We start from the raw sequence: 20,299 nt of genomic DNA on the forward strand, positions 1-20,299 counted from the left end.
GAAACACTTGGAGATACCCAAGACATTTTGGAGATGCCCAAAATGACACTTGGAAATAACCAAAAGGAGATTTGGAGACACCAAAAGGACACTTGTACGTACCCAAATTAACACTATGAGATCGCCAAAATGACACTTGGGGACACCCAAAAGGAGATTTGGGGACACCAAAAAGACACAAGAAGATGCCCAAAGGCATTTTGTGTGCGTGTCTGTCTCACTCCCGTGTTGTCACTCTGATTAGGCTCGTAGGCGGTGCTGTCACCTGGGGCAATCGTCTCGCCGTCCTATAGAGTTTTTCGGCTGGCGGATCGCATGCACATTGGAGCCAGATGGGGCGGGTTCTTCCCTGTAAGATGTTATCTGGTTCCTTTATTGGCTGGCTAGCCATTCATACAAATCATTCCACTGCAGTGAACATACAAATACAAATAATGTATTTGATTATTTATTATTTTATTAATTATTATTATTATTATTATTTTTAATAAATTTATTTCTAGACTAGTGAAGACTAACACATGCTTCCTCCGATACATGTGATGCAGCATTGCCGAGCAGCCAGCGTGCTTGGAGATCAGTGCTCTCAGTAGCTCTCAGTATGCTAGCGTCTTTACTGCCTAAAATCGTTTGCTGGAGAAAAATAGAAATGTACAGAAGTCTTCTTTGTTATTTAATGAAATACCTAAATCTAGTTTTCTTTTAATGTAAAGAAAACTTTGAACAAGTCGTTAGACAGTATTTTTTAATTTGAGTTTTAGCCGTCTAGCTCCATTTACCCTTCATTGAGGACTCGGTCTCAGGCTCCCTCTAGCGTTAGAAATTATTTTTTAAACAACGGGGGGAGATAAGAAGTGGACAGGCTCTTCAGAAACACAGTCTCTGACTGTAACCTCGTCAGCTGCTCTGACCGCACAGTAGCAGAGCGCTGCTCTGGACAGATTGTTGTGCCTGAGACTGCTGATTTTTAACAGTGTAGTTTTAGAGTGATATCTTTAAAAAGCTGCTATCAGTGTAATATTGTGAAATGTCACACTCCGAGGAAGAGGGCGCGTGCTCAGAAGATGCTGCACCTATATCCAAGTTATCATGTAAGTTTCCGTTTATAAAAAGTAATCATTGACATGTTTGTTTGTCTCTTTAAATTCTGAAAGTGATTACTTGACTAATTGAATAGCCTTTAAGTGATAGAATCGACCCATTTAAGATATAGAAATAAAGAAAACTTACATTTAAAAAAAACAAGCAAAACAAAACTGAAAGTGACTGGTTTTAGACAACAGGAATTGAATAAAACGTGAAAACCTGAGGTATGTGATTATTTTTCTCTTAAATAAAGGGAGTTCCAAATCTGAGCAGAAAAGAAGGGTACGAGAATGGCCATCTTCACAAGTGGCAGCCAGTAAGTAAAGGAACTGCTATGCACATTTTCGTTATTTAAAGATAAATAAAAGTAACTATCAAGACCTTCCCCACATCAGTTTACTAGCAGTGTTTTCTCTTATTTTCTTTTCTATTAGAACCTGTTACACTACTAACATGTGGCCATGTAATGCCACAAGATTACCTCATCTCATGGTGCAAGTACTGTATTAAACAGGTAAATAAATGTAATTATGTATACATTTTAAACACATCACTTGTATATTCTGTTATGATGATGTTTTTATATAATCTTGTTTCTCATTTGTAGAAAAGGACTGAATTCCTGTGCCCCACCTTTGATGAGGAGAGAAAGAAAACATGTGGGAAAAGGTTTTCTTATCACGACTTGTGTCAGTCAGCTTCACTATCTCCTGAAGAAAAAGAGAATTTTGAGGAAAGACTTGGTGCACTAACTGCTGCAAAGCTCTGTGAATATAAACCTGTAAGAGCTCTTCCTACATTTTGTAAACTGAATTTAATTTTAAACTAAATCTAAATATTAAAACATTTGTGGTCTAACAGATCTCTCAACACATTGTAATTGGTGATGTATTTAAACTCCAGAAAAGTGAAGTAAGCTACAATGGATGTGCTATTTTTAATGCATTCCTTTTTTTTAAATCATAGTTTAAATAGATACAGTCAAAGATGTAAAAGGTATTCACATTCATTATTCGGGGAGAAGTATTGATAGGGTTTTAAAATACTTCTGTAAATTTCTCTGCAAATAAAAGTGTAAAAGTACTGCTTTCAAAACTACCTAAAGTATAAATGTCAAAGTAATGTAAGGTGAAAATGTCATTAAGTACAAAACCTTAGGCCATGCTTCAGGGTCATGTAGTCCACAAGTTCAGATAATTGTGTAAAAAGTAGAAGTAAAAATTCATCTGAAACTCCTGTAAAATATAGATAACCAAAACTTCTACTCAAGTAAGATAACAAACTATTGGATACAGCACTGGATACTGTTCTTTTTTATACATGTATGTATGTATGTTAGTTAATGGCATCTGCTGATATGGTAGTGTATTGGGATATAAGGTCAAATTGAACACTTTAGCTATTCATGTTTTTTTTCTATTGTAAAGAAAAAACAAATGTTTTTGCAAAATTGGCATCTTCAAATTATAATTATTTTGGCTACAATATTTTTAAGAAACACAACACAGTATGTTCTCTTACATCTTTGTGAATTGCATACCAACTTCCATCCTTAAATCTGATGTGTTCAGTGTCCAGGGTGTCACTCATATGTGGAGAGAGACAATAAGAAAAATCTGTGCGTGCGCTGCACCATCTGCACTGGCAGGGACGGAAGCACCTATGAGTTCTGCTGGATTTGCATGCGGCAGTAGAAGGGGCCCACCGTCAGTGCCCAGAAATGTGGGAACAGCAGCTGTGGAGACAAAGCAGTAAGTCTGCTTCAGAAACTGAATATATAAAATTACCATTAATCTAAAAGTAAAAGATTCAATGCTTGTGATTTTGCACTAACATGTATCTGCCTTTAAAATTTGGATCTGTAAAATGTGGATGCATGTAAAATCTAAATTATAGAAGAATATGTTGATATCAATATTGTATATATTTTTTTGTTTTGCAATATTGTATTGACCATCACAGAGACCAAACCTGAGCGCTATTGAGAATCTTTGTGCTGGAAAAGACTTTCTCCCAAAATCAATACAAGATATTGGGAAAAATTCATGCAGATCTGTATGATCTCATATGACATCAGATTTTTATTGTTATTGTGATATGCTTTTTAATGATAAACACACTGAAGAATCTGCACTAGAGAGCCCTCTTTAGCCTGCAGAGTGTGATCACATGACATAACTAGGCTTAGGGGAGAGTGATGTAGTCCACAGTGAACACACACACAACACTACTACTTAGCCTGGGAAAAATGAGAGCAGCCAAGCCAAGTGCTGAAATCCTTTAAATTTATTTTGGCTCTTTATTTAGTGTGTGTTACATTTATAGCAAATATCCAACAACTTCAGATTTTTTGTCCATGCTTTACACCCCTGTTGTGCACATTATTTTTATCTGTAGTCTGTGTTTATTACTTTACAGGTAAGAATGAACCTTGTTCTTGCCATCACTCTGAGAATTTAGCACTTGAATGTGACATGCTTGTAATTCTGACTTCACAATTGAAAAGTAGGATCTGTTACATATATTACAACGTCAAATGAGAGGAGTTTTGTATTGTCTTTTAACAGGTTGGTCCACCTGATCCTCTTATTTTATGTCAGCCAGAATTTAAACAAGAGAAAATCAGAAATGAGAAAGATGATGTAAGTAGAATTTATACATTTACAAATGATTATATGAACTAAACAAAAATTCATGGTGTTTATTTTGTTTTGTTTGTTTGCTGTGTTTCTGTAGGTATACCCAATGAAAGACAAATCTAGTGGCAGGAAGCGTCTTGCATTGCTCATCAACAACATTAAATTTGAATACTTTAATGACAGAGCAGGGGCAGAGATAGATGAACTAAGCATTGAGAAGCTTTTTGAAGGCCTGGGCTATACCCTAGTAACACTTAGGAATCTGACTGCCCAGGTAATTACTACTAAAGGTGTTAACATGAACAATCCATTGGCTGGTTTATATTGTAATTATTTAATTGTTCTTTTTTTTGGAAGGGTATGGACACTGCCTTGCGAGACTTCTCCCAGCGAGAGGAGCATAAACAATCAGACAGCTGTTTTGTGGTGGTAATGTCCCATGGAGATGACACTGGAATATGTGGCATTTCTCATATAGATGATAATCACGAGGATATCTTCCCTACGGCTATTATCTTTGAGCACCTGAACACGCCAAACTGCGCTGGACTACGTGACAAGCCAAAAATCATACTTATCCAGGCATGTAGAGGAAGTGAGTAACACTTTGATTATGTGACTCATTTTGTATCCATTTATGATGTTTTCTGTGTCTGATTTTGGTCTATATTTTGGCTTTGGGTTGATATTCACGTCCATAGCTAAAACTATAATCTAACAGAAAACAATTTAAAACTTTTAGAGGAAGATGGAGAAGTGTTTGTAGAAGACAGTGGAAATCGGAGCAAAGGACAGCACCGGGAGAAAGACTTCTGCTGCATGAGGTCATCGACTCCAGGTAAACGTCTTTGTCTATTCCATAAAAAAGTGAGTTAATGTTTTAATTGATCCTTGTATTAGCATTTGTGTTTGTATTAGCATTAGTTGTCAATTTTGTAAATTTGGGGATCTCACCAGCATAAGCAACATCATCAATGCATCAGTTATAAATACCCACTGATTTGCATTGCAAAATTGGCCAATGGCATTTAGAAAACTTATACTGTTATTTAGCATGTGTCTACTGGCAGACAGGCTGCCAAACCGTTTGTCAGAGATGAACCTGTCTTCTTTTCTTCTAACGTTGTAGACTAAATAGAATTGATAAACTTTCAAAAATGTTAAAGGTCACCTTCCGCGAAAATCCGATTTTTCTTGTTTTTTGTGGAATACAGTAGGTCTCTCCGAGTTGAATGTGTACACCTGCACATTAAACTGTTTTGCAGCCCCCATTGTCTGCAGGAGCTAAGCAAAGAAATCCCCCCTCCCCCCCTCCGAAAAACGGGTGAATTTTGAATTATCTTTCTGCCTACGTAGGCAGAAACTCACAGACCAGCCCACCTTGGCTCGAGAAACTCCCAGAGGCGGAGCTGAAGCGACGCAACATCACCGCTCATCAGTTAGGAGGTGGGAGGCAGTGAGCGGCAGAGCGGTGGAGGGGCGTCGCAGTGCTCCTAGCCAATCAGAGGACAGATATTTGCATGCTGTTTGCATGTATGAATATTCATGAGCAAAGCTGGAATCCGGTCATTTTGGACACACCCCTAAAACAGTCCATTAAAAAAGAGCTATACAGAGACACCTGAGCACTTTTTTTTTACAAAAACGGCTCACATGTCATTCATTCATACTAGAGACCACAACTAGACATTTTAAAATGAAAGAAAAAACGACGGAAGGTGACCTTTAAACCATTTATAAGAATGATAGGAAGATAAGAAGTAAATAAGTCAGGATAAATATATTTTTCTTATTTGTTTTATTTTATATACAGATACTGTGTCATACAGGAATCCAGAGACTGGTACCTACTTCATTCAGAACACTGTGAAAATATTCAACCAGCATGCCCACCAGGATCATGTTGAAGAGCTGTTTAGAAAGGTACCATCTTTGATTAAAAATATGATTTGCAGAAGATATGAGTTTCTGTTAAAAAGTTCTGGGCTGCTAAACACCACTTTCGTGCAGGTTCTTGATAGTTATATGGGGATAATGATTTGTATTTCTTTTCTAGCATACCAGCAGTTTCCTCCTCTAATTTCCTATAAAGAAATATAACCTCGTCTGTATTATAGTCTTCCTCTGTTTTTTTGGCATCAGATACATTCATCTTCAGAATGTTATATAGGTTTCTAGACAATGTTTGAATGCTAGTCAATGGAAGAGTCAGATAATTAACATAGCTTGAAAAAAAAATGATTTACCTTACAGTTTTGAATTTTGATTAGAAACATGCCTCAGGTGTTATTTGTTAATCTAGGTCTGAGACCCTTTGCAAACCTATTTTATAATACCTATAATGTAATTAACGGTGCATTAGGATTTGCTGATTTTTGTTAGCTAAAGAGGCTTTAAATAATACTTCTTAAAAATAAAAAAAGTGCATTACTGTCACGATTGTAAACATGACTGACTCTTTGTTCTTTTCATCAACAGGTTCTCAAGACATTTAAAAAGAGCTATCCCTTTCAAATGCCATGCAAAGAGAGAACAACACTGTTAAAGAAATTTTACCTTTTTCCTGGGCTATAAGTGAATGCATTGTGTGAAATGTGGCATTGATCTTTTTTTGCGTAATAGTTAATAATTTATAATGAGCCTTCGCACTCAGCTGACAATTATATATTATTATCTCACATGTGTGATATTTTAGTAAATGTATGTATTAACAAACTGTGGGGAAAGTATTGGATACACCAATTTTGCAAGCCACCAGGGACAAAACTGAAGAGCTGCTCAAGGGTGGGATGGGCTACAGGACAATAGACAAGCAGCTTGGTGAGAAGGCAAAAACTGTTGGCACAGATGTTGGAAAATGGAAGAAACACAAGATGACTGTCAGTCTTTCTCGGTCTGGGGCTTCATGCAGGATTTATCCTCATGGGGTAAGGATGATTCTAAGGAATGTCAGGAATCAGCCTAGAACTAGGTGGATCTTGTCAGTGACCTGAAGAGAGCTGGATTGCAGTCTTAAAGATTACCATTAGGATCTAAATTCTGCAGGGCTCACAAGGTCCTTCGTGCTCGGACAAAGAAGAAGGCCCCAACCAGGAAGCATGAGGGTTGAAACATCATACTATGGGGGTGATTTCTTCAAAGGGGACAGGACAACTGCATTATATTGAAGAGAGGATGTATGAGGTCATGTATCGTGAGATTAAGGATAGGTCGTGGCTGGGTCTTCCAACATGACAATGACATAAATAGCACAGCCAGGGCAACTAAGGAGTGGCTCCCTAGGTAGCTTTTTAAAAATCCTAAAGAAGCTCTGTATGGAGGAGTGGGCCAGGAAACATATGACCTCTATAATTGCAAATATCAAGTTATTTTTTTCTATTGTATCAAATACTTATTCTATGCAATAAAATGTTAATTCATAATTTAAATGTGATTTTCTGGTGCTGGTGTCTTTGACAATTTGAAAAAGCAGGTTTTGTAGTTCTAAAGTATTTTACAATAAAGGCTTACTTGCATACAATTTCATTGATTGTGAAATTGTGAAGAAAATCTGCTCCAACCTCTGCTTTGACTTGAAAAGAGCCTTAACCAACTACTGGGGTTTTATGGCACAACTCAGTAAACTAGTTTTGATCTCCGTCTTCAGTGCTTTAAGTGCTTTATATTAAACTTAAAACAACATGGCTATGCCTCATGCTAACTTAAACTTGCTTGTGAGCTAGCTAGCCTGCACAGTACTGCATCAACAACATATTTCTACATAATTTTTAAACTCACAAATGCTAGCATCAACATTTAAAATGTAAAGTTCTTTAGATTTAATTTGCCAGTTTTCCTACAGCACTCTCTCTAGCTCACACAGCACTCTCCCTTGGCTTTTTGGAGCTTTGTGAGTGAAGCAGGGCAGCTGCAAGGACCAAATCTCCAATTCAAAATAAAAGTCTATCTATTTAGTATCTGGCAGCACATTGATAAATTATATAAATTAAATTTCTTTGTTTATTGTGTTTATCCCATAACTCATGCTGTTAAAAAGACAACAATAATGCTCCTTGAAAGAAGACTAAATCAAAATGATCTACTGAATGAAGTTACACTTACACAGCTACTTTCTAGACACCTAAGGATACTTTACAATCACATTTTAAACACAACCACTTTACACTCAGCCTGAGAATGGCTTCTAGACTATAGCTGTGAAGCGAGGTGAGCACGATGCTAATGAAATTCCACCTGTCCCTCTGTCCCTTAGAGAGGAGCCGTATAGGATAATGGTCTTTGTGGATTATGAGCAAGATCTGGTCCTCTTTTCATGATACAGAGGACATGAACCATATTTACTCTTTTACTGAGCAGTCTTTCTCACAAGAGCTTTATCCGCATCATTGTGTCCTGGTAAAACTAATTATCACTACTGTAAGCCATGATGAATAATAAATAACTGGTAAGAAGGAACTATGGACTGATTCATATCTAATCAGCATTACAAAGAAAATGTGTAAATGTTTCATTTTATTTACAAAGTCTACATAGACAGTTGAAAAGATCATGTTTCATTACAGTTTATTTCACACAATTTGTACATAGTATGTACATGTATCCGTTTTAAAGGTCATACATACAATTAAACAACATACTGTTACACACTTAGAATATAATAATTTATTTTTGTTTTGCCACTGTGTTTTTGGGCCTATGCTTGTTGTTTTAGTTTTGCTGCTACTTTTAATCATTCACAGTCACACCTTGGACATTTCTGGTTGTGGTTTGCTGTTCTTATCCTTAAATCTTTAGTTGCATTTGCATATCTGGTTCACTTGCAATCTGTAAATCTTACGATAGACATTCTACTCATTATACAGAAACCTGATTGTTTAATACCTCACCCTTACATTCACCAAAATATTTTTAGTATATATTCAATTTGATTATATGATATTGTATGATATTATCCATAAATGTAATGTAATGTAGACATAACTCTTAAAAGAACACTTGCTCTCCTAACACCTCTAACAAACGACTTCTAACCTCATTTCCTTCTTCCCCTCCTTTCCTCCTATATCACACTATTTCCCTTTGGCCTCCTTTAGGCCCTGTCTTTATTTTTTTACCTTAAACTTGTATTACTATATGTACATCATTATTGTAAGTCACTTTGGACAAAAGTGTCTGCCAAATGTAATGTAATGTAATTTTGATTTAATACTCCTTGATTTCTTGTTGTTTCTGCCATCATGCCTCACAAAAAACTAACCAACCTGCAAAGTCTGGATCTAAGAGACCTTAAAATTCCAGGCATATACAGACAAATACTGATAATGCCGAACAAACCTACAAATATACGAACAAATGAACAAAAATAATATAATGACACACAAGGTTGTTTGAGTTTATGCAGTGCATAACTTCTCCATGATCCTTGTGCTCCTGTGTGAAGAAGGATGATAATATAAAATGCAATCTTAGACAAAAGGATATCAAGTTATCTAATATTTTAACAATCACACTCAAAATAAAATGTTTAACAAAAAAATAAGAAGCAATTTAAAAGACAAGCAATTATTAGGCAAATGAGTAGACTTACTTTGCAGTTTGTACATCAGTAAGTAGGGCAGCTGTGAACTGCAAAATATAAAAAATATTTCTTTAAATGTGCATAATGTTACTAAAAAGTTACTAAAAAAAAGCGTACTATACATTTCCATGAATGGGGTTGGTTCTTTGACTTGTAACAATTGTAAACCCTTTTTTTAAAGGATATAGAGATTTACCATTGGAAATCCTTGACCTTTTATTCTAGGTTAAGTTTTATCTAGACAATGTTTACTCACCTTTGGGGAAAGCCATCCGTCTGTTAATGAAAATGTTAGACCCACATTAAAAGAGCAAACATATGAGGTCAATTAAAGACGGACAAGTGTGACACACTTATGTACTCACAGTCTCTGATTCTGCTTTTTGGTCACATTCGTCACAGTACAACCAGTTGTCTTCATCTAACTTTGAATGTTTAAAAAAAGCCTCAAATCCCTCCTCCTACAAGAGAAAGATATATTCCTAATAATTGTATATTTAAACAATTAATATTCGTGTATTTATTGCTTGTGTGGTGGTCCGCTGGTCAGGGAAGCCACAGCTAAGTCCTCTTACCACTTTGTACAACTCATCGTCTCCACATTCTATGGCTAGAGGGATTGTGATGAAGGAACAACTCTCCTGAAAAATGTGGCTTTGCACACATTCGCTTTTGTTGCTCATTTTCCCTTCAAACACCTGAAAATAAACAACTTCAATTAAGAAATACAGTAGTGGTGCAATACTCACTTTATAGATAATAATGGTACCTGTGATGCTGGTGGCCCAACTGCTTTTACGATTTTCTGATAGTATTCCACTGCATCTTGCTGCTTATACACTGAAAACAGGACAATGTGAATTACACTGACAACAAGCATGTATATAAATGACTAAAAAATAACTCACCACTCTTGATGCCCAAACTTTTAGTTATCCCTTGAGTGGTGCCTTGAGTCTCTTTAAGTGTTTCAAACAGTTGTTGCAGCTGTATTAACAGATCAGTTCTTCCCTGGTGGGAGTCATTCTGTCCTGGTTGAAAGCTAGCATACAAAGAATTGAAAGCTTATATTTTCCAACATAATATACATTTTGTTGAGTTAACATAATAGGCCAATAAAAGTAACTTCAAACAAAAGTTAAAATGATGAAGAACAAGTTTAAATTATGAATTAAATGTATTTTTTGGTAAATGAAATAAAGTAAAACGAATTAGAACTAAATATAAAAAGGTATATATATATATATAAGGTTTCAGTAAATGAAAATACTTCTCCACTGCTGTTCTGAAGTCTTTGGTCATGCAGAGACACTGTAGCACTGTGTTTAGGTAGCAGGTTGAGCCCTGATTTATTAAGCCATTGTATGTAATGGCTCCATGCCTGGGGCTAAAACAAAAACGTTAATTCAGTTAGAAATTTAGTTTATGCTTGGATTTACTCACTTAGTCCAAACAGTTGAGCTCAAATTCTACCATGTTATACTGAATAAAAAAAAACAACCCCACATATTTAGAGGGAGGACTAAATTATAGATCCACTTAAAGGCTTTTAGGGTTTAAAATGGTATGGTAAAAATTAAATCAATTTACAAAACACACATTTACTCAATTCAAAAAGTATGTAGAAATAAGGACAAACACCATTCTGAGATTTTTGTTTACTTAGTTTCTATAAAATTACAGTGACCTAACTAAAACCTTAAATAACACATTTAATTGTCCAAAGTAGCCTACATATTTGATTTAAAGAAATCAGTTTAGGCTGTTAATATAGTCAGTATATGGCATGTTCTGCCAAATCGGTGTCATTTGCCCCCTCCAGGAAATTACATATATAAATGTGCACAAAAAAAATTAAATTGCATTTTATTATTAAGCATACTTTCTTGTACATTGACCTGATTGCAAAAGTAAGATAAACAATTAAAACATTAATAAAAAAAATATTTTTTTATAATAAATCTTTAATATTTAAGTTAAAATACACATTTAATTGTGTCCCTGGATTTTTACTTGTTTTTGTTACACATTACCCCATCTGAAACATATGGAACATTCTACAAGTTACATCTACAACAGGAAGTTACATCATCTGGTTATTCTGAAGACCATGGGAAGACCAAAATTAAGTTTCCTCGTTTATTTTGTATTTTAGATTTTTCTGTATTTGATCTCATTGTAACTATGTCTAAGGAGGTTTATCTCAACGTTCTGTCTTGTTACCTAAATTAATTCTTAGATATCATTTGTTTATTTTTAAAATACAAATTTTGTGAAAATCACTGTGTTCAGTGTCTTCATTAGTATTAGCATAGCTGGTTTATTGATTTATTAATGTGAATATTAGTTAACGTAAACCACTTTTCCAGTTCTGTTTGGTTCATTATTAATCCATTTGTTTAATAAATTGCATTATAATACATTTTATCATTTTTATGTTTGGGTCTCTTCTTGAAAAGATAAAAAAAACTTTGCATATTTTAGAAAAATACAACGTGCATGCATATATAGGGCTTTCTTTGTCATAAATATCAATTATTTGAACGTGCAGTCAACCATCCATTTCTTTCAAAGAAATACTTAAGACAATTAAAGAAATTATTGGACTTGCTTTTAAACATGCATTTTAAATGTCACATAAGTTTTGTAACCATACTCGGTTTGGAAACCTTGTAAAAAATTAAGTAAAGCTTTTTGTAAAGAGTTTGACCAGTACATGTTTTGAATAGTAAAATGTATGTGTTACTAGATTCAGAGTTGGAAAAAAAACATTTAAAAAACGTTTAATTTTGGAAGAGTTACATAAACAAACGGCAACCATTCGGTGGTATGGCCCATATGTGTCAGTAGTCAGGACCTCAAAAAATTAAATGATTGCCTATAACCCATAAATTAACCTCAGTGTAAAGTAAAAAAAAACTCCAAACAGACCACAAAGTGAAATAGCATATGTTAAATTGTCCAATTACTTTTGCTTCCTTGATAGCCTTTCATTAAAAATTCCAGTGTACGGTCTGAAATATACTTTGCTTACCTTTTTTGTACAAATGGATTTGCTGCAAGTTTTCGCAATAGACTTAAAACGCACCCCATAACACCGCCGAGTAACGATCTCTTGTCTTTTACAAAGCAAAAAAACCTGTTTACAAAGCGCACAGAGCTAGATGAAATAGCTCTGGCCGTTTCAGTTTCACTTCAACGCTTTAAAGGGTTCAGAAAACTGCTGTCGTGTGAGCAAAGAGGAAATTAGTGTCTGAAACTACATGTACATCTGGTTCAGGTAAATTCCACACAGTTCAGTTTAAAACTTCTACCCTCAGTACATAGCCTACAATTTCTTACTGAAAAAATGAAACAGCTTAAAAGTCTAATTTAGCTTTTCAAATCTACCTTTACAATGCTCCAGGTGGTTTAAATCACATAGGTCAACCAGTTTTGTTACATTGCTAAGCCATTAAGTTCAAACCAAACACTAGCTAGGTGTATTAAAAAATGCAACAGAGAGCTCTAGACTAAGCCATGCACCTAGCTTTCAAATAGTTTTGCAATATTTTGTACTGTATATGTGTATTTTAATAATTAACCTATTTCGTACATAATTTTACATAAGGAAACTATACTCTAAAAAAACTGCACAGTATTTCTGCATATACCCATCATGTAAAAAGACGATATTGGGTCATATACGGCAAAGCCGACAACGCTTTTTCGCTTCATTTTCTAGGCCGTTAATTTTAGACGTAACATATTTTTTTTCCACACATAATTTAAGCAAATTGAGGTGTGTAAGTACAATAAGAATAATATATACAGTACCTGTCTAATTCTTGGACACACCTCTTCTCATTCACTTGTTTTTACAGTGTAAATGTAATATTGAAAACATTACAACTATCGAAACACATGCAGAATTTTGTTCTAAACAAAATGTGTTAAACAAACTAGAAAGTTGTAGACATTAGATTCTTTTAAGCAGCCATATTTAGCTTTGAGGAAAGATCTGCACACTCTTGGTATTTTCCCATGCAGTGTCTTAATAAGGTAGAGTCACCTGGAATAGTTTTTTCAGCGTCTTGACAGAATTCCAGTGTTAAACAATAGTTTATGCTTTTTCTTCACACTGCGCTCCATCTTATCCCAAATCCCCAATCTTAGTTGGGTTTAGGTCAGGGGATTGTGGAGACCAAACACTTAATTTCATATGTGTCGCTAAATTGTTTTCATGTCTTTAATATGAGTCTACAATGTAGAATATTCATAAAATAAAAAAATAAATAAAAAAAAAAACTTTAGACTGGTACTGCATTTTCCCATTGATTATTTGGAATTTGATGTAGGCAATTTAATTTTAATTTAGATTTCTTTCAATAGATTAATTTAGAAATGTATTTTATGATTTGTTGTCTGGAAATCGACTACGAGTACTAGACGGAAAACTGGAGACAATGTAACTTCTAAAGTGCATTTACATAAGCCGACCAGCAACAGTAAACATTAAATGAATGTATTGGTTACCATCTATATGCAAACTGTATTTATAAGCAAAAAGGCTACATTCTACTTAAGAACGTCTGTACATTTGTAAAGTAATCATCCAAAATACATTAATTAAGGGCAAATACTCATACAAGTTTGATTAACTTAAAAAGACAAGAAAATATTAATTAAAAGTCCAGAAAGCTGAAGATTCCGTGTTCATCCCATTATTTTACAGTGCAGATCCTCCAGGCAGGCGCAGAATGAGAACGATAATGGAGCCAGTCTGGATTTCGTACTTGGAGAAGGTCTCATCGTCCTGTAGCTGTTCATCAGTGTACATCAGTTTAAAATTCTGCCCTGAAAGCAGGATAAATGTAAAAACATTAACACAGATTACAGGGGCGGTTTAAAGTGACGAAGTTTGCAGTATTATTGGACCGCAAGTCTTACCTTTAAGTTCAGGAAATTTCTCTGTGATTTTTTCTTTGAAGGCCACCACAGTGGTGTTGTTGAAATCCGTTTCAGAGTTTGCAACATCAATCGTTTTCTTTTCCCCTTTGAGACCAAGAACGATAACTTGGTATATTTTGCCCATTCTGGTCAGGTGCTCTGAAGAACAGCAACAAAGCGAATGCAGTGAAGTTTCGCTTTCTCTTCTTCTAGACCGTCTTAAAGTTTACGCCCATTAGTCATAATCACCTGTTATTTTTAAAGCCCATGTTTATTTATTTATTTTTACTTTTAAGCGATGGTTCAGTATAAGACGGCGGTGGTTTTATATAAAATCGTTAACACACAAAAAACATTTGCAGCTAAAAGATTAAATTTAAAGCAGAAATAAAACAGACCAAAGTCTTTTTACATTCTAGCCTAGTGTCTATTTTTAACTAATATATTGAAATATATGAAGTTAGATTAGATTGAAAATACAATAAAATGCTGAAAGAATAAAATTATAAAATTATCTGATTCATAAGACGTTATTGATTTTAAATTAGAAAGTCCATTTGATTCGTTTTGTTAACTTTTTCACAGCCACCTAACATTACATATTTGTTTTTGAATTGTATTAAAAATACAATTATTTCAACCACGTTTCAAAGTGGAAGGTCAGTCTTGTGCCAACTGGGTAGGTATCTGTGGAGTACTTATGTTGACTAATCTACTTTAATAATTTTTAATAGACAAACTTTGATTTACGTTTTTATGCATCAGTGGACGCATTGGCGTAGGAACCGGGGGGGATGGGTGGGACATGTCCCAACCAATATTAGAAACAGGTGGATTTGTCCCCCCCAAAAATGATACCGTTTCGCTCAGATCAGCTGTACTATTTAATGAGGAGACAGACCGGACCAATCACAGAGCCGGTTCAGGTATTAAATCCCGCCTCTCAGTACAAACAGCCAATCAGCTTGCTGGTTTTGCGCCGCGCGGAGGAGAGGCAGTTTGCTCTTGGGGAAGCCCCTCCCCCTCGCTGTGAGATTTAGCAGCGGGATCGGGCTGCAGCAGCAGCTGATTTTAAAACAGATCTGGATATACGGAGATTTTTCTAAAAGAAAGGTAACGGTAGGCTAACCAGGCTAACCAGAATTTAGTACAGTACTTTATGTTTGTAGTTTAAAGCAGTTTCTTAACCCTGGTCTCTGCCCTAAAATAGTGTTTTCCACCTGATCCAGCTGATCAGCTAATAAACAGTGATTTACTGAGTTTACCTGTTAAATCCTTTAGCCCCCTATGGAGCCTAAATTAATCCTTATGTATATCCAGCAGTTTATTAAACACATCATATCACCACTTACTTTATAAAGTGCATTTAAAGCAGAGGAAGCTCTAGAATATGGAGAACAGGGTTGAGAAATACTGCTGTAACCTGACTTCTGTTCATTTGTAGTTCACAGTAAGACCACATGTTCTGACGTTTATAAAAATCTCTATGAAACGTAAAGTTACATTCTTTTACATAAAATGACACCATCTTAAGAAGAGCTCTTAGTAGAAAAAAGTGGGGAAAAAAGAGCGGAGAAAATGTAAATATACAACAGAATTGACATGCCAATAAAACTACTACTACTAATAATAATAACCAAATCTGTTATATTATTTTAAATATTAGGTAATAACTGATCATTTTTGTTATTTGTATATAATTCAGACATTGCATGCATAATTTCTTCTAAAAACAGTAACTGTAACGTGGAGTAACATGTTAAGGTTGTAAAATCACCTTATAATAATAATTTACTAATTTAAAAGTAATTTCCACAAATGTTGTTCTAGGAAACTATAGGGTGGGCTTGGGTTCATATTAGCAAATGTGTCCCCCCCAATATTAAGCCCGCTCCTACGCCCTTGAGTGGACGTGTCAGTGACAATATATGTGCGCAGAAATAGTTTTTTAGGACTGCATATCCCTTCGTATATAAAGTTAAGGTACGTATTAAAGCGATGTTGGAGCAGTACAATATCATTATGTTGTAAAAGCATATTTATCATGTATCTTCCTGGTAGGGTTTTTTCTAAATAGTTTCTATTCAGTGGAATTCCCCTAGCAGTTTATTTTGTATTTCATCCACAGACACGTGATTTTGACAACTGAAACTAAAAGCTATCAACCAGCGCAGTAGCAGACTGGAAGAAGAGAAACAATGACGGAGAACGAGAAGCGCTACGACCCCAGGGATACTAGCCTGAAGTTCGTGCAGCGGAGGGATGAAATCAGTGAGTGCAAGCAATACATTCAATGACAGGGTCTATATACTTTTTCTTGATTCTTTCTCTTTCCATCCTACATATATGTACTTTCATGCTGCTACTCTCTAGTCCTACCACACCCCAAAGGTGTGCGGCAATGGGGAAGGCCACTAAAACACACTGAGCTTATTGTCATGTTTATGTAACCAGTTTGACATTATTTTTGGTTTTGTGACATTATCATGCCCTTAAAGTATGTAAGTAGCCATTAAAATATGGCTAAATTGTGACCAAAGATCACATTGTGCCCATTCTGATGGCTAATGTGAATATTTGCATTTGCTGGTCACCATCTGCAACACTTTTAATAAATTGCTGACTAGACTATTTCATGAATATATAGGAGTATTTGGAGAGAGACACATAGATATTTTTTTTTATATAACCTTATCTGTGTTTTAGCCCTTGATGATGACCCAGACATCCTTAGAGCAGAGATGTCCTGTGGCCATGCTGTCACAGCACAGTCCCTTACAGCATGGTGCCGCAGTCTTCTGGACCAGGTATATGTCTCAATCCAAATTTTTATAAATGTATAAAATGTATAAATAAATACATATGTTTTTGGAGTTGAAAGAAAAGAAAACCTTATATATTGTTTGCAGGGCCAGTACAAGTTCAAGTGTCCAGCCCTAAAAGATGGAACAATTGAGAAGTGTGGTGCTGTGTGGACATATTCAGAAGTGCGGAGGATGGCTTTACTAACTCAGGAGGAGCAAAACCATTTTGAGGAAACCATGGCTGTTTTAGCAGTTGCTGAGTATTGTGAATACAACTCAGTGAGTGCTTTGGATATAATACTGAGCAGATTTACTTTATTTAAGTTTCTTTCTAGGCAGTCCATATTTGTACTTCTTACATTTAGAATGAGTATACATTTAGAATTTATATAATAATTCTAATTATTAACGTCTTCATTTATCTTTTTGTTCAGTGCCCTGGTTGCAAGTCATTTGTTGAGAGGGAGGATTTGACCAATCTCTGTGTGAACTGCATCATCTGTACAGCAGAGACTGGTAAGACCTATCACTTCTGCTGGCAGTGCCTGAAGAAATGGAAGGGGCCAGGCCCTCGCTCAGACCGCTGTGACAATGCAGGCTGCAATAACCCTCTCCTTGAGAACCTCTTAAAATGCCCTGATATAATCCTTCCCTATGTACGAAATCTTAAAGTCCCCTCCCTGCGAGCTTGCCCCACCTGTGGCAATGTGGTTGAACATGACAAAACTGGATGCAAGAATATCATATGCAATCGCTGTCAGATTGAATTCTGCTTTTCTTGTTTAAAGTTAACCCCTGTTTGCCTAGAAACAAGTTCACACTTCATACCCTGCTCAGATGGAGTCGCCCCTCGGCAAACTTCCATTCCATCCTGGAAAAAATAGCCTCCAAAAATACTGTGCATCCTGTTTTAAACAGAAATAGGGGGTGGGGGTGGGAAGATTCATCATAAAACCTTAAGTGAATTAAGGATTACATTACATTACATTACATTACATTTGGCAGACGCTTTTGTCCAAAGCGACTTACAATATTGAAGTGCAAATAATAGAAGAGGTTAAGTACAAAAATAATAGAAGTTAAAAATAAAGCATCTATAGATAGGGCCTTAAGGAGTTCAGAGGGAAATAATGGGATAGAGGAGTAGAGAAGAGGAAGAAGGAGATGAGGTTAGAATTAGTTAGTTTGTTAGAGGTGTTAGGAGAGTAAGTGCTCTTTGAAGAGCTCTTAAATTGTATATGATGCTAAATAAAGAGGCAAGACCTCACCATGTTCCTCCTCCCAAATTTTTGTCATTTTCATAAAACCACATACAAAAAAAAAACTTCCATTCCAGCCTCCAGAAATACTCTGCGTCCTGTTTCTGACAGAAATTGCCATAATGCTATATTCATTTTATGTGGGTTTATTTGTGTTATAATCGTTATCAGGTGTTGTAGTGGCTGTTCTTAAAGTCTTGACCTTCTTTCATTGGATAAACAAATAACCACTCAATAAGGTTGAACGACGGTATAAAACAGTGTGTTCGCCCCGTCTTTACTGAAGATCTCACATATTACAAGCCAAAACACACAGTCACTCTCCTCTGCATGCGTGAGCTTCAAACGTCATACCTTGCTCAGAATTCATTTGTTTGTTTGTTTTTTTAGCATCAAAGCTCAAAGGCATGTTTTTTTTCTGCATCAATATTTACTGTCCAGCTTTCACAGCTATGAAATTACTGTGGTTTAATGTAATGCATAGTGTAAATTAAATACAAATAAAATACAGCAGTAAAATTCTGAAAACTGTTTTTGGTGGTTATTATTTGCATGTGTGTATAACAAAACATTACACATTTTGAGACAGTGTGTTTATTAGAAACCATATCCAGCAAACCTGCCACAAACACAATTTATGAACAAAGACTCTGATACAAAGCAATCATTGTTACCATGGGCTACAAGTCAAAATACATATGGAAAATACTACACTATAACTAAAATGACCCACAAGAATTAAACGCAGACAACTGACACAAAATGGGATTACACATTAAAGGCAATGGAAAATAAAAACAAAACACAAATGCAAATCAAAGTCAGGGGAAGACCTGGTCATGGCATAGCCAATATTACTCACTTGAATTTCTAGGACACTGTGAACATGGCCACTTCAGTGGCACACACGTTGGGGACTCTGCCATTTATCTGACAGATTTTGTTTAGATCCCATGCAGTGTAGGCTTGGAAGACCTAAATGGAGCACAGTAAATATAATGACCATTTGTATTATTTTTTTATTATTAGTTTTCATTTTTGGTATACAACTTTCCACATTGGGAAGATTCATCATAAAATCTTGAGTGAATTAGGGATCAAATTTTATAGGATGTTACATAAAGAGGCAAGACTTCACTATGTTCCTCCTCCCAAATTTTTGAAATTTGCATAACACCACTATATAGTATAGTATAGTAGTATAGTATAGCATAGTATAGTGGTATTCCATAAAGTAGCTCACCTCGAACTGTACATTACTGCTACAATTGGTAAGATCAGTCACATTACAAAATGCTACCAAATAAACAATAATTTATTCATAAAACAGACAAGTGGCTCTGTTCCATTAATATAAATAATATAATACAAGATAAAACAATATGCACACAGAACACTGCCAAGGTGAACTGATTTGTCATGGGCCATTAAAAACACCAGAACACTGCCACTGTAAAGTGGCCTGAGTACACTGGTTCCAATTGTTTTAACAGTTGAATTCAGACTTTAAACAATTAGTCACTTAGACATAATCTTACATTGAGAGATTTCTTTTTTAAGAGATGTGTAAAAATGAACAAGATCAGTGGCGTGCCTAGGCCCTGAGAACAGCATTTTATTCAATTTATTTGACATGCCGTTAATTAACAAAAGTAAAAGTCCAGGAAGCTGGAGACTCCTGAAGTAAGTGGAATCACTCTGGATTTCATGCTTGAAGAAAGTCTCCTCATCCTGTAGCAGTTCTGCAATGCACCCATAAAGTGAGTAGAGTATATGGTTGCATTACCATAGAGAGGTACAAATATAAAAATAAAGTTTACAAAATGTATGCATCACCACATCACCATGGACGAAAATTATTATTTTATTTTTTTTAAGTGGGCACAAACATCCTCCATAAAGAGCTGCAGAACACAATTTGTGCATGTTTATGCTTTGTTGGTTTTAGAACTTCTTGGTTTTAGAATACCCTGTTAAATTACAGATGTAGACTAATATTTACAC

The 20,299-nt window shown here is 35.4% G+C and overlaps 3 protein-coding genes across 4 annotated transcripts; 2 read left to right on the plus strand and 1 right to left on the minus strand.

The window, feature by feature from the left end:
- The first annotated feature begins 756 nt into the window (after positions 1 to 756).
- On the plus strand, positions 757 to 7,245 carry casp23 (caspase 23, apoptosis-related cysteine peptidase). Its single transcript, XM_022678425.2, is given in 11 exon segments — positions 757 to 1,091; positions 1,340 to 1,402; positions 1,521 to 1,600; positions 1,694 to 1,867; positions 2,658 to 2,837; positions 3,654 to 3,728; positions 3,823 to 3,999; positions 4,083 to 4,320; positions 4,468 to 4,563; positions 5,539 to 5,648; positions 6,204 to 7,245. Coding segments are annotated over 11 exon segments (1,353 nt in total). The 5' UTR covers positions 757 to 1,027; the 3' UTR covers positions 6,300 to 7,245.
- A 975-nt stretch (positions 7,246 to 8,220) lies between these two features.
- zgc:194655 (uncharacterized protein LOC794380 homolog) lies at positions 8,221 to 14,506 on the minus strand. 2 transcript variants are annotated; one of them, XR_007440535.1, is made up of 8 exons: positions 14,233 to 14,506; positions 12,338 to 14,139; positions 10,574 to 10,690; positions 10,212 to 10,345; positions 9,879 to 10,143; positions 9,560 to 9,764; positions 9,313 to 9,350; positions 8,221 to 9,155 (listed from the first exon to the last, which is right to left on the minus strand). XR_007440535.1 is itself a non-coding variant. In XM_049483111.1 (8 exons), exons 1-2 carry the CDS (start codon positions 14,375 to 14,377, stop codon positions 14,012 to 14,014), a joined length of 273 nt encoding a protein of 90 aa, XP_049339068.1. In that variant the 5' UTR covers positions 14,378 to 14,487; the 3' UTR covers positions 8,221 to 9,155; positions 9,313 to 9,350; positions 9,560 to 9,764; positions 9,879 to 10,001; positions 10,073 to 10,345; positions 10,574 to 10,690; positions 12,338 to 14,011. The 2 variants fall into 2 exon arrangements, 1 of the variants encoding a protein (XP_049339068.1); XM_049483111.1 differs by having other exon boundaries at positions 9,879 to 10,001; positions 10,073 to 10,345; positions 14,233 to 14,487.
- Positions 14,507 to 16,367: 1,861 nt separating this feature from the next.
- si:ch211-212k18.15 (uncharacterized) lies at positions 16,368 to 18,817 on the plus strand. Its single transcript, XM_007248020.3, has 4 exons — positions 16,368 to 16,503; positions 16,939 to 17,039; positions 17,142 to 17,315; positions 17,471 to 18,817. The coding sequence occupies exons 1-4, from the start codon at positions 16,431 to 16,433 to the stop codon at positions 17,918 to 17,920; spliced, it is 798 nt and encodes a 265-aa protein (XP_007248082.1). The 5' UTR covers positions 16,368 to 16,430; the 3' UTR covers positions 17,921 to 18,817.
- The last annotated feature ends 1,482 nt before the right edge of the window (positions 18,818 to 20,299 follow it).

The sequence above is a fragment of the Astyanax mexicanus genome, chromosome 8 (genome assembly GCF_023375975.1).
Source record: "Astyanax mexicanus isolate ESR-SI-001 chromosome 8, AstMex3_surface, whole genome shotgun sequence".
Taxonomy (NCBI): Eukaryota; Metazoa; Chordata; class Actinopteri; order Characiformes; family Acestrorhamphidae; genus Astyanax; species Astyanax mexicanus.

What these genes read in the sequence shown, in the direction of transcription:
- zgc:194655 (XM_049483111.1), bottom strand. Translation starts at nt 14,377, where the DNA reads ATGGGCAAAATATACCAAGTTATCGTTCTTGGTCTCAAAGGGGAAAAG. An exon ending in GAAATTTCCTGAACTTAAAG is followed by an intron (nt 14,140 to 14,232) that starts GTAAGACTTGCG and finishes TCCTGCTTTCAG; the next exon opens with GGCAGAATTTTAAACTGATG.
- si:ch211-212k18.15 (XM_007248020.3), top strand. Translation starts at nt 16,431, where the DNA reads ATGACGGAGAACGAGAAGCGCTACGACCCCAGGGATACTAGCCTGAAG. An exon ending in GCCGCAGTCTTCTGGACCAG is followed by an intron (nt 17,040 to 17,141) that starts GTATATGTCTCA and finishes TATTGTTTGCAG; the next exon opens with GGCCAGTACAAGTTCAAGTG. An exon ending in AGTATTGTGAATACAACTCA is followed by an intron (nt 17,316 to 17,470) that starts GTGAGTGCTTTG and finishes CTTTTTGTTCAG; the next exon opens with TGCCCTGGTTGCAAGTCATT.